This window comes from Papio anubis, chromosome 1 (assembly GCF_008728515.1).
Source record: "Papio anubis isolate 15944 chromosome 1, Panubis1.0, whole genome shotgun sequence".
Lineage (NCBI taxonomy): Eukaryota > Metazoa > Chordata > Mammalia > Primates > Cercopithecidae > Papio > Papio anubis.
The window spans coordinates 10,017,798-10,031,876 of record NC_044976.1 but is presented as its reverse complement, the minus strand read 5'-3'; the positions used below and the strand labels follow the sequence as shown (position 1 = coordinate 10,031,876).

The 14,079-nt window shown below is 43.5% G+C and overlaps 1 protein-coding gene and 1 non-coding gene across 6 annotated transcripts in view; both read left to right on the top strand.

Annotated features, from left to right (window-relative positions):
• The window catches only part of MTOR (mechanistic target of rapamycin kinase), a 150,293-nt gene that overhangs the window by 90,573 nt on the left and 45,641 nt on the right, over positions 1-14,079 (top strand). For all 5 annotated transcript variants that reach the window (XR_004182730.1, XR_004182731.1, XM_031664368.1 and 2 more), the window contains 2 exons: positions 4,602-4,677; positions 8,338-8,477. Coding sequence is in view for 3 of the 5 variants with exons in the window: in XM_031664368.1 (XP_031520228.1) it covers positions 4,602-4,677; positions 8,338-8,477 (216 nt within the window). In the remaining 2 variants the exon portion in view is untranslated. The remainder of the gene's footprint in view (positions 1-4,601; positions 4,678-8,337; positions 8,478-14,079) is intronic.
• LOC116272558 lies at positions 2,815-2,921 on the top strand. Its single transcript, XR_004181210.1, has one exon. It is a non-coding gene; the product is annotated as a small nucleolar RNA U13 (small nucleolar RNA).

The window sequence follows — 14,079 nt, the reverse complement described above, 5'->3', positions numbered from 1 at the left end:
AGGTGGGAGGATTGCGTGAGTCCAGGAGGTGGAGGTTGCAGTGAGCTGAGATCGCACCATTGCATCCCAGCTTGGATGACAGAGCCAGACCCTGTCATGAAAAAGAGAGAGTGCCAGGCGAGGTGGCTCACATCTGTAATCCCAGCACTTTGGGAGACCAAGGCGGACAGATCACCTGAGGTCAGGAGTTCAAGACTAGCCTGACCAACATGGCAAAACCCCATCTCTACTAAAAGTACAAAAAATAGCCAGGTGTGGTGGTGGGCACCTGTAATCCCAGCTACTTGGGAGGCTGAGACAGGAGAATCGCTTGAACCCAGGAGGCAGAGGTTACAGTGAACTGAGATTGCGCCATTGCACTCTAGCCTAGGCGACAGAGTGAGACTCCATCTCAAAAAAAAAAAAGAGAGTGGATATGGACAGTGTCCTTCTTACCTTCAGGTTCTCAAATCAGAGAGAAATTAATTTCTCAGAATGAGGGTGTTAATTTTTCATGAGTTTAGTCAAAGTTGTAATTTTTTTTTTTTTTTTAGACGGTGCCTTGCTTTTGTCACTCAGGCTGGAGTGCAGTGTGTGATCTCGGCTCACTGCAACCTCCGCCTCCTGGGTTCAAGCGATTCTCCTGCCTTAACCTCCCGAGTAGCTGCGATTACAGGCATCTGCCACCATGCTCGGCTAATTTTTATATTTTTAGTAGAGATGGGGTTTCACCATGTAGACCAGCCTGGTCTCGAACTCCTGATCTCATGATCTGCCCGCCTCAGCCTCCCAAAGTGCTGGGATTACAGGCATGAGCCACCGCGCCTGGCCAAAGTTATAATTTTTTAATGATTATGTTTTTACTGCTCAATAAGAGCTTATCATGAATTCCAAGGTGCCCCCCCCCAAGTTCAATGGCCACTGATAAAGGCCTGGTCCTGTTGCCCTCTTTCCTGCCCACTGAGCTCTGTCTGCAGCCTGACCTGCCCCCACACATTCAAATGGGAAATATTGTACAAATAAGTCATTGGACTCTCTCTTTTTTTTTTTTTTTTTGAGATGGAGTTTCGCTCTTGTTGCCCAGGCTGGAGTGCAGTGGCGTAATCTTGACTCACTGCAACCTTTCCAGATTCAAGTGATTCTCCTGCCTCAGCCTCCCGAGTAGCTGGGATTACAAGCGTGTGCCACAACACCTGGCTAATTTCTGTATTTTTAGTAGAGATGGGGCTTCACCATGTTGGCCAGGCTGGTCTCAAACTCCTGACCTCAGGTGATCCTCCTACCTTGGCCTCCCAAAACTCTGGGATTACAGGCATGAGCCACCACACCTGGCCTGGACTCTCTCTTAAAGGAGTTAGGGCCGTATGTTTTTACATTTTTAATTTGCAAAGCTATGCTGGTCAGTCCTTAGAAGTCGTATATCAAGGCCGTAGCTGTATATTAAGGTAAAATTTGTTTCTCCTTTGAGGTCCCTAATCACTACTTCCTAATTTTGATCAGTTTGTGGTAAACTCATTTTTTATGCACTGTAATAATTGGGAAGGTGGATTAGGAAAAGACTTGTGTTTGCTTTTGTTTTTGTTGTTTTGTCCTCAGAATGAGTCAAGCTTTGGTAATGTTAAAATTTAAAAATAGGCTGGAGGCCAGGTGCAGTGTCTCATACCTGTCATCCCAGCACTTTGGGAGGCCGAGGCCAGAGGATTGCTTGAACCAGGAGATTGAGGCTGCAGTGAGCCATGATTGTGCCACTAACTTCAGCCTGGATGACAGAGCAAGATCCTGTCTCTTTAAAAAAGAAAGAAAGAAGAAAAGAAAAGAGAATGTTTTCCAGAACACAAGATTGAAGACAGTTGTTAGAACTCCTGGATTTTTTTTTTTTTTTTTAAATAGAGATGGGGTCTCGCTCTGTTGCCCAGGCTGGTTTCAAACTCCTGAGCTCAAGCAATCCTCCTGCCTCAGCCTCCCAAAGTGCTGGGATTACAGGCATGAACCACTGCGCCCAGCCACTGGCTTTCTTTTTTTCCTGTTTTCTTATGCTTTCAAAATCTTTATTTGGCTTCAAGGAACTAGATAATCCCAAATCTACACCTAGTAATATTATTAGTACAGTTTTCCCAGCCCCATGTGATTGAGCACAAAGCCCAGTACCTGACTTATGGGGGCCAAGAGGCATTGGGAACTGCTTCCCAATGAACCTACAGTGTAGTAGGTTCCTTTAGACTTACTTTTCATTCTCAGCTTAGAAAAACTCATATAGGGCCTCCTAAAAGAAACCATCATGCGATGGTTTCACTCTGAAATTAAAAACATCTCTGAATTTTGTAGCAGGCTAACTTATGGAGCATATTCTAACTTATGGAGCTCATTGCCTTGCTTAGTACCAGCTCAAGAAGCACCAGCCCCATAGCTTCCCCAACAAATCTGGAGCGTAGAACCTAGATACTGGACACTCAAACAGTTCTACTCAGGAAACATTTGGAATTCACAGTGATGACTTCCTAGTCCTAACTTAAGTCTCCACCGTAGGTGTATGTTATTCCTGCAGACAAGCATATAACTGTGTTTTAGCAGCTTTTATGCTTGGACAAACACAGGTGAAGGACCTGCTTAGCAATTTCATGTTCATTGTTTAATTCCCTGAAGAACCCTCTGAAGGAGGAGGTGGTATTAGCCCTGTTTCATAGGCAAGGAATTTACATTCAAAAAAGATGACTTAAATATGTCCTACTATGTACCCAAAAAAATGAAAATTAAGATGTTTAAAACAACTTATTTATGATCACACAGTTTATAAGTGGCAGAATTAGACCTCCAGAAAGTTAAACCCAAATTTTGATCCTTTTGTATTCATTTATGTATGATGATTGGGTTTTTACCATCACATGTGGTGAGATGTGTCTCCCTCAAGCTTGTTATCACGTCAGCATGTGATCAGTCTGATCATGGGGGAAAACCCTGTCTTCTGACTCCAAATCCAAGGCTGCTTCACCCCCAACTTATCCTTAACAAAGAGGCATAAGGTGCTTCATTTACTGTGGGAACTGTCCCGATTCCTGTGGGCCTTGGGGAAAATCCCTGCCTTTCCTGGGCTTTAGCTTCCCCGTTAGTGAAACAGGTCTGATAACACCTCTCCCTTCCCACTCTCTTAGGGATGCATGAGGTCAAAGAAGTGATGGATTGGAAAGATTATTTGAAAACGCTTTGTAAACATGAGGCATTAGATTATTACTTTCACAAATATTAGCTTCTTTAGATTTCTGGGCAATTTCTTTTGGTTTTATTGGAAGAAATGTGGTGGCAGAATTTGGATTTTTAAAGTAATATTTATAACAGCAATTTCTTGCCATATTGCCACATTGAACTCAAATCCTGGAATTTCCCAAAACCACTTAAAAATTAATTCTGGTCAAGTAGACAGTTTGTACTCAAAGCAGTAAACTGGATCCTTGCTCATTAAACCAGTCTAGACTCCCAGGTTGATGTGTCACATTTTGCTCCCTGCCTTTAAACAGATATAATCATTGTGGTCTTGTGAATTTCTCAAGTGAGCTCCTTCGCCCTCCCATCTTTTCCGTTCCTTCCATACCTCAGGCTTATATTTAGTGTTGAGCTTAGTTGCATAAGTTCCTATGGGAACAAGGATCTAAGCCCCCATGGCTCTTCTGCTTTCAAGGCCTCCTAGCAGCCTGTGATGAACCAACTCCAGGCACCAGGCCTCCCAGTGGCACTGCCCAGTTGTCCCAGTGTGGTAACAGCCCTCTAGCCTAAAGATGGCATGAGCAGAGCAGGGTGTCATTAGTGAAAAGCTTCTCTACAGTAGAGGCCAGTTCAAGTAACTCTAGATGTGGTCCCTTGGCAGCCTTCTGCAAAGGGTGGAAGGGAACAGCCCCTGAAGAGGGTCTTGGGAGGCATCTGAATTTGAAGGGGGTGGGCTCTGTCAGAACAGTCAGCATGGCTGCATTGCCACAGCTCCCAAGGTTCTGTCATTGACGTGCATGACCCAACCTTGGTGCCACCTCTGTGTTGCTTACAGAATCTGATGGTTTTGATTAATTTTGTTATTTCTACTACTGAAGGCAACTGATGAGAAGTTAAGACTTAAAAGTTCAGAGGAGCCAGGTGCTGTGGTGTGTGCCTGTAATACCAGCTACTCAGGAGGCTGAGGCAGGAGGATCACTTGAGCCCAGGAGTTCGACCAGCCTGGACAACATAGTGAGAGCTTTTCTCAAAACAAAAAAGTTCAGAGGAGTCTCATGATTGTGTAGTACAACAAGGATAATTTCATATCCAAGGTTTCTGATGTTTCAGAAACAGACACATGTTGCTTGCCTGCCAGCATCTGAGAGGAAACCAGTCTATGCTCTTAAAGGAAGGGCCACAGAGCAGCAAAGATGAGTGTTCCCATTACTGACCCCCAGAATCAGGGGAGGAGACCAAAAACCTCTTTCAGATGAAACAATTTAAACTGAGCTTTCTGGATGGTAATAGATAATTGATACTCTTCCAACATCTGTAAGACATTGTCCTTGAAGTGCTGGTGAACCATCTGCCCACAAATGACCCCCACATCTCCCACCCTCAGACCTGTTGAGTGTAACTACCTTTTCCCTTTGTTTTCTCAGCATTAATAATAAGCTACAGCAGCCGGAGGCAGCGGCCGGAGTGTTAGAATATGCCATGAAACACTTTGGAGAGCTGGTAAGCACCTCATTCTTTTTGGAAAAGCAGGAGGTAGAGACTTGGCTAGGGAGGTATAGGTCCTGACCTTCAGAAAGTTACTTTCCTTTTCTGTTTTTTCTCCAATTCATACCAGTCTGATGCTGACTTACCTATCTTCAGGATGAAAGAGATAAACTATGTCTGTAGGGACTCTCTTTCAGCTGAGATAAATCATGAGGGTAGATTTGAATATGCAGTAAGCACTGATTTTATCAAACTCTTAGCATGTGCCTGGCCCTTTGCTAAGTGTTTATATGCTTCATCTCATTTGGTCCTCACAACAGTGCTATGAAGTGGTTACTGCTGTTATCACATTTTACAGATGAGGAGACTGTGGTCCCAGCAGGTTAAGAACCAGTCTGAGCTGACAGAGTGAATAAATGACAGAACCAGGACTTGAACCAGGGCAGTCTGACATTAGAGCCAAGGCATTTGCCCCTGATCTGAGTTATCTTTGTGGGAGCTTGCATTGTGTCTAGGCCATGGTTAATCCTCATTAGATACTTAGGAAGACACCATGGCCAGTTCTTTAGAAAATATATGCTATAAGGCTGGGTACAGGGGCTCATGCCTGCAATCCCAGCACTTTGGGAGGCCAACGCAGGCAGATCACCTGAGATTGGGAGTTCAAGACCAGCCTGACCAACATGGAGAAACCCCGTCTCTACTAAAAATATAAAATTAGCTGGGTATTGTGGTGCATGCCTGTAATCCCAGCTACTCAGGAGGCTGAGACAGGAGAATCGCTTGAAACTGGGAAGCAGAGGTTACAGTGAGCTGAGATCACGCCATTGCCTGGGCAACAAGAGCGGAACTCCGTCTCAAAATAAATAAATTAATTAATTAATTAAATGCATGCTATAATTAATATCTGACATTGAGGGATTTTTGTGTTCATTATTGCTTACATAGCTGCTTCCCTATTGCCATCTCTGGCCTACCAGTATTTAAAATGTTTCTGTTATTCTTTGTGGTCTTGGCAGGGCATTTGATAACTTCTAAAATATGTAAAGCATCAACTTAATCAACTTAGCATTGAATTCCTAGAAGGTCAAGAAGCTCTAGGTCAATATATTTGATGAGGAACCTTTTATTAGTCATGTAGGTCGCTTACTGTGGTTTGCCTTGATCAGGAGCCCAGGATGTTAAAGTGAGAAAAATTGTGACTATTTAACAGGCTTTTGTTTGATCATACAGCATTTTGCCTCACAGAACACCTAGTAAATTAGAATGAAAGTTTTAAGGGAATCTTTTGCCACCTTTAGCACATATTATCTTTTTTCTTTTTTTTTTTTTTTCCCCAGACAGACTTTTGTTCTTGTTGCCCAGGCTGGAGTGCAATGGCACGATCTCGGCTCACTGCAACCTCTGCCTCCTGGGTTCAAGCGATTCTTCTGCCTCAGCCTCCCTAGTAGCTGGGATTACAGGCATGCGCCACCACGCCCAGCTAATTTTGTATTTTTAGTAGAGACAGGGTTTCTCCATGTTGATCAAGCTGGTCTCAAACTCTCGACCTCAGGTGATCCTCCCACCTCGGCCTCCCAAAGTACTGGAATTACAGGCATGAGCCACCATGCCCAGCCTTAGCATGTATTATCTGTAACTAGACTAAGACAACATTTCACCAGATGATGGCAAAGTAAAATAACTGTGTCCCATCCATCCTTGCCGCAATCCTTGTTTGCAGAGAGAAGTAAGTAGGGCGAGGGGGCACTTAATGTACTCCACCTAGATCAAGATGTTCTCTCCTTTGATATCCTTAGAGCTTAGATGCCAGTAAGTGCTGATTGAGACAAGGACTCCGCAGACATCTGGTATTCAGGTGATCTGCCAGCAGATGGTTTATACCCTATACTCAGAATGCCAGCCTTCAATGAAAGTTTCTCCATCTTCAGGTTCCAAAGGTGGCCATTAGCTCTAGGATTATTGCTAAACCCGTGGTGGATTTTCTGTTATATTTAGGTAGCTGAATCATATTAAGCTTGACAATGGTTTGCTTTTTCTTGGCAGAGCCGGTGCTTTCTCAGCACAATTTATGTAACAGCAATCTCATTAGAATTTTGTGTGATTCATTGCTTAAACCTTATAGTTTCTGCAATCTATTGCAATTCAAAATATCCTGCCCTCTAATTGACCCACTCCATATGCTGCCCCCTCTCCCCTCTGCTTGTTCATGCTGAGTGTATGCCACACATTAGTCACCAGCTCTTTTTTTTTTCTTTTCCATCCAGTATAGAAATTTGAAATGAGAAATTTACCAGTGCTTTTAAATTTTACGCTGTTTTTGTAGTCTGTCTTTTCTGAGTTTTCTATTTTGTATTTAGGCATAATAGGTATTATTTTGGACAGGCTTGAAAAATGAAGTTGAGATAGCTTGCCTTACATGGAGCCAGATATGCCCATTTTGACAAACTCCACTGATGTTGGGCGAAGACTTCATGGCAGCAAAATTAGTCTAGGGGCAGCAGAGGGCACCAGCTCTGCCAGAAAGAACCAGATGGGGGGAAGTAGGTACAAGGGAACAATCTCCAGCATAAATGACCTCTTTTCAGAGGTTCAAGAAGAAAAGGTTATTTTAGACAGCTTAGCGGAGTAGTAGTTAGTCTACATACTGTACAAACATCAGTTTAATTTAGAAAGGGGAAGAGGGTAATGGGAGAAACTAGTATGGGCCCTGCATTATATCATACAAATTTCACTGCAGAATCATATTGTTGTTAAAGAAATCCCTAGAGAGCCACTACCCTTGCCTGTGCAAAAATAGTCATTTATTGAGCTGATGATGAAGCAGCCCAGGAGAGAAACTGAGATGGAGGGCACATAAAATAGTGTCCTGATCATTTAGAGAGTCATAGTCTGTAACTTTCAGACTGTAGCACCTCCTACTCACGTGGACAACACCCAGTTTCAGCGTGGCACACCATCTGCTAGGGTAATGCAATCCCTCCTTTGGCCCCTGACACTGGTAAACCTGCCAAGCACTGAGCAGGAGAGAACATTAGATGGGAGACTCTAGAAGAATAGGGGAAAGACTTTCCAAAAAATTTTAAATGGTGGTGTTATATTTTAAATTATTATTTCCTGAAAGTTTAAAAATGCATTAAGAAATGCAGAGAATCAAGAGCTTTAAAAAAGTGAGTTGTTCTCCTCCAGCAAACATGCAGATGAGGCCTGGTCTTTCTGGCCCCATCAGGAAAGCAGCTGCCATCCCTGTCAAGTAGCCCAGTGTCAGCACTCCAGCAGATCGGAGCGATGGCATCTTTGCAGCAGCTCTGGTGCTGTGGTTGGCGTTTTCTGCTAACCCTAAACGATTTCCCCTGTCCTCATGTCCCCACATCCTGGTGTGTTCTGATGACCCATGTGTCTGGGAAGGAAATAATGGGGGAGGAGTATGGCCTGACCTCTGCTGTCAGATAATCCCAGAATCATTCTATCCATGTGCCAAGGAACCAGCATTTCCACCTTCCCCAAACAGCACTCCTCCAGATTGTCTGAAGTTCTTTTTAATCCAAGCCCAGACATAACTGATAGGTGACATGTCATGCGTACAACATTTCCATGGAAAGAGAGTATGTGGATTAAAAAATGTGATCCCTTCTCTTCACCTCACAGCAGTCTTCTTTCTTTCCCATGCGACAGGAGATCCAAGCTACCTGGTATGAGAAACTGCATGAGTGGGAGGATGCCCTGGTGGCCTATGACAAGAAAATGGACACCAACAAGGATGACCCAGAGCTGATGCTGGGCCGCATGCGCTGTCTCGAGGCCCTGGGGGAATGGTGAGCTTCCTAGGATGATGGCATGTGTGGCTGCCAGAGACTTCATCACTTTGGTCTTTGGATTTGAAAGGAAGGCTTCCCTCAAACGGAGTTCTCACTTCAGACTCATTTTCTTCCACTTGATACTTCTCAGAAATCATCTTTCACTTTTGGTGTTTTTCTCTCTCCATTCTATCTCAGCTACTAAGTAGCAAGGCCTTCACTTAAACTTTACAATGTTCTAGGACAGGACAGCCTTAGGGGTGCTCCTAGGATCTACTTCTCCTAGGTACTCTCCTGATCTTTACTGACCCAGTGAAGAGGTCATATTCTTACTTGGCAACCTTAATTTTTTAAATTAGCTCTTGCAAATGCTTTTAGGAAAGAAGAACAGTGACTACCCTCTTCAGGTGCTCCATCTATATCAGATGCTTACTGTGTGTCCAGCACTATGCCAGGCTCCAAGGAAACAAAAGACACAAGAAAATAGGCCTTTCCTTTGAGGTTGATGAGACAGGCACATTAACAGAGGGTTATTATAGCCTGAGAGGATGTTGATAATGGTATGAGCCACGCTACCTTGAAAGCCCAAAGGAGGAAGCAGGGTGATCTTGCAGTACTTCCTGGAGGAAAGACTGAGAGTTAGGAGACAGGTAAAGGAGAAGGGAGGGGGGAGACAGGTACTCCAGGTGGAAGCAACAATTATGCGTAACTGAGAACATTTAGCTAGGTTTTGATTTGGAGAGTTGCTTGGGAATGTTGAAGGAAAAAAATGGCCTCCATTCTGTTTCCAGCAACAAGTACAACTTTTAAAAAATAGTTAAAATAAAATGCTATATTATCATTGTTAAACTCTTTAACTGCAGTTTTAAATGACTAAAACAGGCTGGGTGCAGTGGCTCACGCCTGTAATCCCAGCCCTTTGGGAGGATGAGGCAGGCAGATCATTTGAGGTCAGGAATTTGAGACCAGCCTGGCCAACATGGCGAAACCCCGTCTCCACTAAAAATAAAAAATTAGTTGGATGTGCTGATGCAGGCCTGTAATCCCAGCTACTCGGGAGGCTGAGGCAGGAGGGTCACTTGAACCTGGGAGGCAGAGGTTGCATTGAGCTGAGATTGCACTGCACTCCAGCCTGGGTGACAGAGCAAGACTCTGTCTCAAAAAAATAAATAAAAAACAAAAATAAATGACTAAAAGTGCCATGCTACCTCCCGACTAGTGGATTATCCCAACTTTCTCTGGAACATGATACTTAGGGTCCACTGTTCCTTCATTCAGCTAGTAACTATCAAGTGTGTATTCATTGCTAGTATCTATGCCAGGCCCTAGGGACACAGCTGTGAGCAAGACAGTCACAGCCCCTGCATTTCCAGCTTACAGGATAGACAACCAGGCTGTTGTAATACATTGTGATACCATCAGTGAAGAAGCCCAGGGGGCTGTGGGTAATAGGAAGCACCCTAATCAGCCTTGGAAGATATCAGGAGGAAATGATATCTAAGTTGGACCTGTACAGTGAGGAGCACAGTATGGGGGATTTTTTTTTTTTTTTTTTTTTGAGACAGAGTCTCACTCTCTCGCCCAGGCTGGAGTGCAGTGGCGCGATCTCCACTCACTGCAATCTCCGCCTCCCAGGTTCACGCCATTCTCCTGCCTCAGCCTCCCGAGTAACCGGGACTACAGGCGCCCGCCACCACGCCCGGCTAATTTTTTTGTATTTTTTTTTTTTTCAGTAGAGACGGGGTTTCACCGTGTTAGCCAGGATGGTCTCAATCTCCCGACCTCGTGATCCGCCCATCTCGGCCTCCCAAAGTGCTGGGATTACAGGCGTGAGCCACCATGCCCGGTCTGTATGGGGGATTTTTAATAGGCCTTTTTGTTCAGATTCTTCTGTGACCCCCTGTCTTCAGAAATAAGGATGTTCCTTTCCTCCAGGTATGGGGAAGGCACTTCTCACAGGAGGGCCTTATGACCTCCTTCAGGGGAGGGTCAAAATATTTTTCCTAGATGTTATGACCTGCTTCAGGGGATAAGGGCAGGGGGTAGTCAGAGTAATTTTTTTTTTTTTTTTTTTTTTTGCTGCCATTTTCTTAAAATATTCAGTATGCCAAGGTACCATATTTCAGGGTAGTATATTCTGACCCCCATCACAAGGATGTACATTGACAGTAATGTGCTGTTTATACCATTTTGCACTCTGCTGTTTTCGCTTAAGTCTAGGCCACTGTTCCGTATTAGCATCTACAGAGCTACTGCCTCATTTTTTTAATAGCTGCGTGATATTTTATCATATCAATAAATCGAGTCTATTTAATATAGGCAAACTTTTATTTGTTTAGACATTTCTACCTTGGAAAGTTTAAGAATATTGGACGAAATCAAAGTAAGCCTTCTAAAAGAATGATCTTTCACTACATGTAGTCTTTCTGTACTACCTTAGCCTCCCTCGTAGCTGGGACTACAGGCACATACCACATAGTTGGCTAATTTTTTTATTTTTTGTAGAGACAGGATCTCACAGTGCAGTCTAGGCTGGTTTTGAACTCCTGGGGTTCAAGCGATCCTCCCTCTTTGGCCTTCCAAAGTGCTAGGATTACAGGTATGAGCCACTGTGCGCAGCCTTTTTTTTTTTTTTTTTTTTTTTTAAGAGGCAGGACTTTAATCTATCTCTCAGTGGAGTGCAGAGGTGTGATTATAGCTCACTATGGTCTTGAACTCCTGGACTCAAGCAATCCTCCCGCCTCAGCCTCCTGAGTAGAAGGAACTACAGAAATGCACCACCATGCCTGGCTAACTTTTTTAAATTATTAAAATTATTTTTTGTAGAGATAGAGTCTCACCATGTTGCAAAGGTTGGCCGTTATTTCTTAATATAAAGTTATTACTACATCCCCAAGATAGAAGATGTTATAATGTTTTGCATGAAAATTTAATGTCAGTGAATTTAGCCTTAGGCATTGGATCATATATATATAGAGAGAGAGATAATACTCTAAAATTATTTGAAAGTGGCTTGTCTGATTTAACCATCATTAAGAAGATTCAAAAGTGTTATTTATTTTTATAAATTAACATTAAAAGGCTGGGTGTGGTGGCTGACACCTGTAATCCCAAAACTTTGGGAGGCTAAGGCGGGCAGATTGCTTGAGCCCAGAAGTTTGACACTAGTCTGGGCAACAACAACAACAAAAAAAACTCCATATTCATTTACCTCAATAAGTTGAGGAAGCATATCCTTTCAAATCTGCTTTATTCATTTATGTAACTAAAGTTGCTGTTGTTGTTTTTAGTCCAACAAGTATCTAAAGCTGTATTGTCCAATATGGTAGCCTCTAGCCATATGTGGCTCTTTTTTTTCCTTTTTGAGATGGAGTCTCACTCTGTCACCCAGGCTGGAGTGCAGTGCTGTGATTTCAGCTCACTGCAACCTTCACCTCCCAGGGTCAAGTGATTTTCCTGCCCCAGTCTCCCGAGTAGCTGGGATTACAGGCGTGCACCACCACTCCCGGCTAATGTTTGTATTTTTAATAGAGATGGGGTTTTGCCATATTGTCCTGGCTGGTCTCAAACTCCTGATCTCAAGAAACCCGCCTGCCTTAGCCTGCCAAAGTTCTGGAATTACAGGCGTGAGCCACTGCATCCGGCCTTATGGCTATTTTTAAATTAAACAAAATGCGAAATTCAGTTCCTCAGCCATACCACATTTTAGGTGTTCAGTAGCCACATGTGGCCAGTGGCTGCTATATTGGACAGTGCACATAGATAACTTTTCCATCATCACAGAAAGCTCTACTGGACAACACTGATCTAAGGCAAAAGAAAAGTATGTTAATAAGAATTAGCCACATCATTTCAAAAACAGTTTTTCTACTTTCAGATCAGCTGTCATACAATCATATCTTGTTATGGGAAAGATAAAACGGGATGGAAATGTTCTTAAAATTCAACTCTAATCAATTCCTAAAATACTTAAGTGTTTGACTGTTGCCATTGGATTTACATATAAATATCACAGCCTGGCATTCAAAGTCTTTCCTATTGTGGCACGAGCCCGCTTGTTCAGCACATTTCTCAATGAACCCTTCTCTCATAATCTGAGCTCTGGCCAAATTATTCACTTTTCTCCAAATCCCACATTCATTTGTTCCGTTCTTTGAATTGCCTTCTTCTTCTGCTCCTTTTTGTACTTTTGAAATCCTCTACACTGTTTCTTCCTTCTCGAAACCTCTCCTGGCCCCTTCCCCTTCCACTCCTCTCCTTTCACATTAAAGAGGACCACTTTTCCTAGCTGGGTTAGTAGGAACAGATTGGATGCATTGGAAGAGACTTGTGATGTGGTTTCCTGCAGTTCCTTTGTGTAATAGTTGAAGAAACTGAGGCTCACAGAAGTTGAGATGACCAAGCTGAGTGATACCGATCTCCTGATATTGCCATTCTCAGTCCCAAATACCTCTGATCTCTTGGGTTCTTTCGAGTTTTATAATTATCTATAAAGCATAAGTGGCTAGTAATGCTGACCAAAGGATTTAAGAATGTGGGAGACTAAAAGAAATTTTAAAATGAGATGAAAGAAGCAGAATATTTTTCCTGATCATATGCAGGTTTCTGATATGGTTTATTCAGTCAACTCTGTTTAGAGTGCAATTTCTGAATTTATTTTGTGCGTATATCCTGAACATGCCTGAGGCAGATGTTCGTCAGAGGTGGCATCCGGAATGATCTGGAGTTACCAGTGAGCAGAGACCCTTCCCGTTTTCCCCGTGCTTGTCTGCCTCCAGGAGGCTGTGAGAGCTAGGCAATCCCCACCCCCCGCCCCGCCCAGCCCTATGGTACGGACAGCCACACCTGCAGCCAAAGTGAACTAAAGTGAACCCCCTCCTCACACTGTTCCCACAGAGCCTCTAGTCACTGAGAACAGATTCCTCGGGAGTGAGATCATAGGCCTTCAACCCTAAGAGGAGCCATGGAGCCATTCCAAATGAAAGAATACTTCCTAAGCTTTTTGTTCGTTTTAAATCTTCAGGGACCATGCTAATCTTCTCTATATCGTTCCAATTTTGTATCATTCCAATTTTAGTATATGTGCTACACTTTCTGCGTTTTTTGCCCCAACACTAGGTGAGAAAATCAAAGTCCCAGAGGGTGCACCTTTTACCTAGTCCTCCCTGTGTGTAGTAAAAGGTATCAGAAAACAACAACTATCCTAGTTGTTGCCCCATAAACAGTCTCGTGTTTTTTATTTATTTGGTTTTGCCCCCCAACCCAACCGCCTTTGAGAGGCAGGACTCAGTATATTCTGCATTATTTTTTGTAACAAATGTTTGTGGAAGAGCAGAGCTGTTGTCTGTGTACCGACCAGGTTCTGACAGCTGTTCCCACACAGCTACATGGTGAAGGCAGTGCGAGGTTCACTGCTAGGGCTTGCCTTTCCGAGTTGCTGTTCCTACGTTGCTCCCTGCTTTGTCTCTTGTAACAGTTTGTGGGATTTCAGCACTGAACTTGCTTCCTGCTCTAGATGAAAAAAAAAAAATTACATCCTTGGTCCTGTGGCACAGAATCAGCTGATCCTAACAAAATAGTAGAGGAAGGCTGAGTTAGGAGGGACAGCTTGCATGGAGGA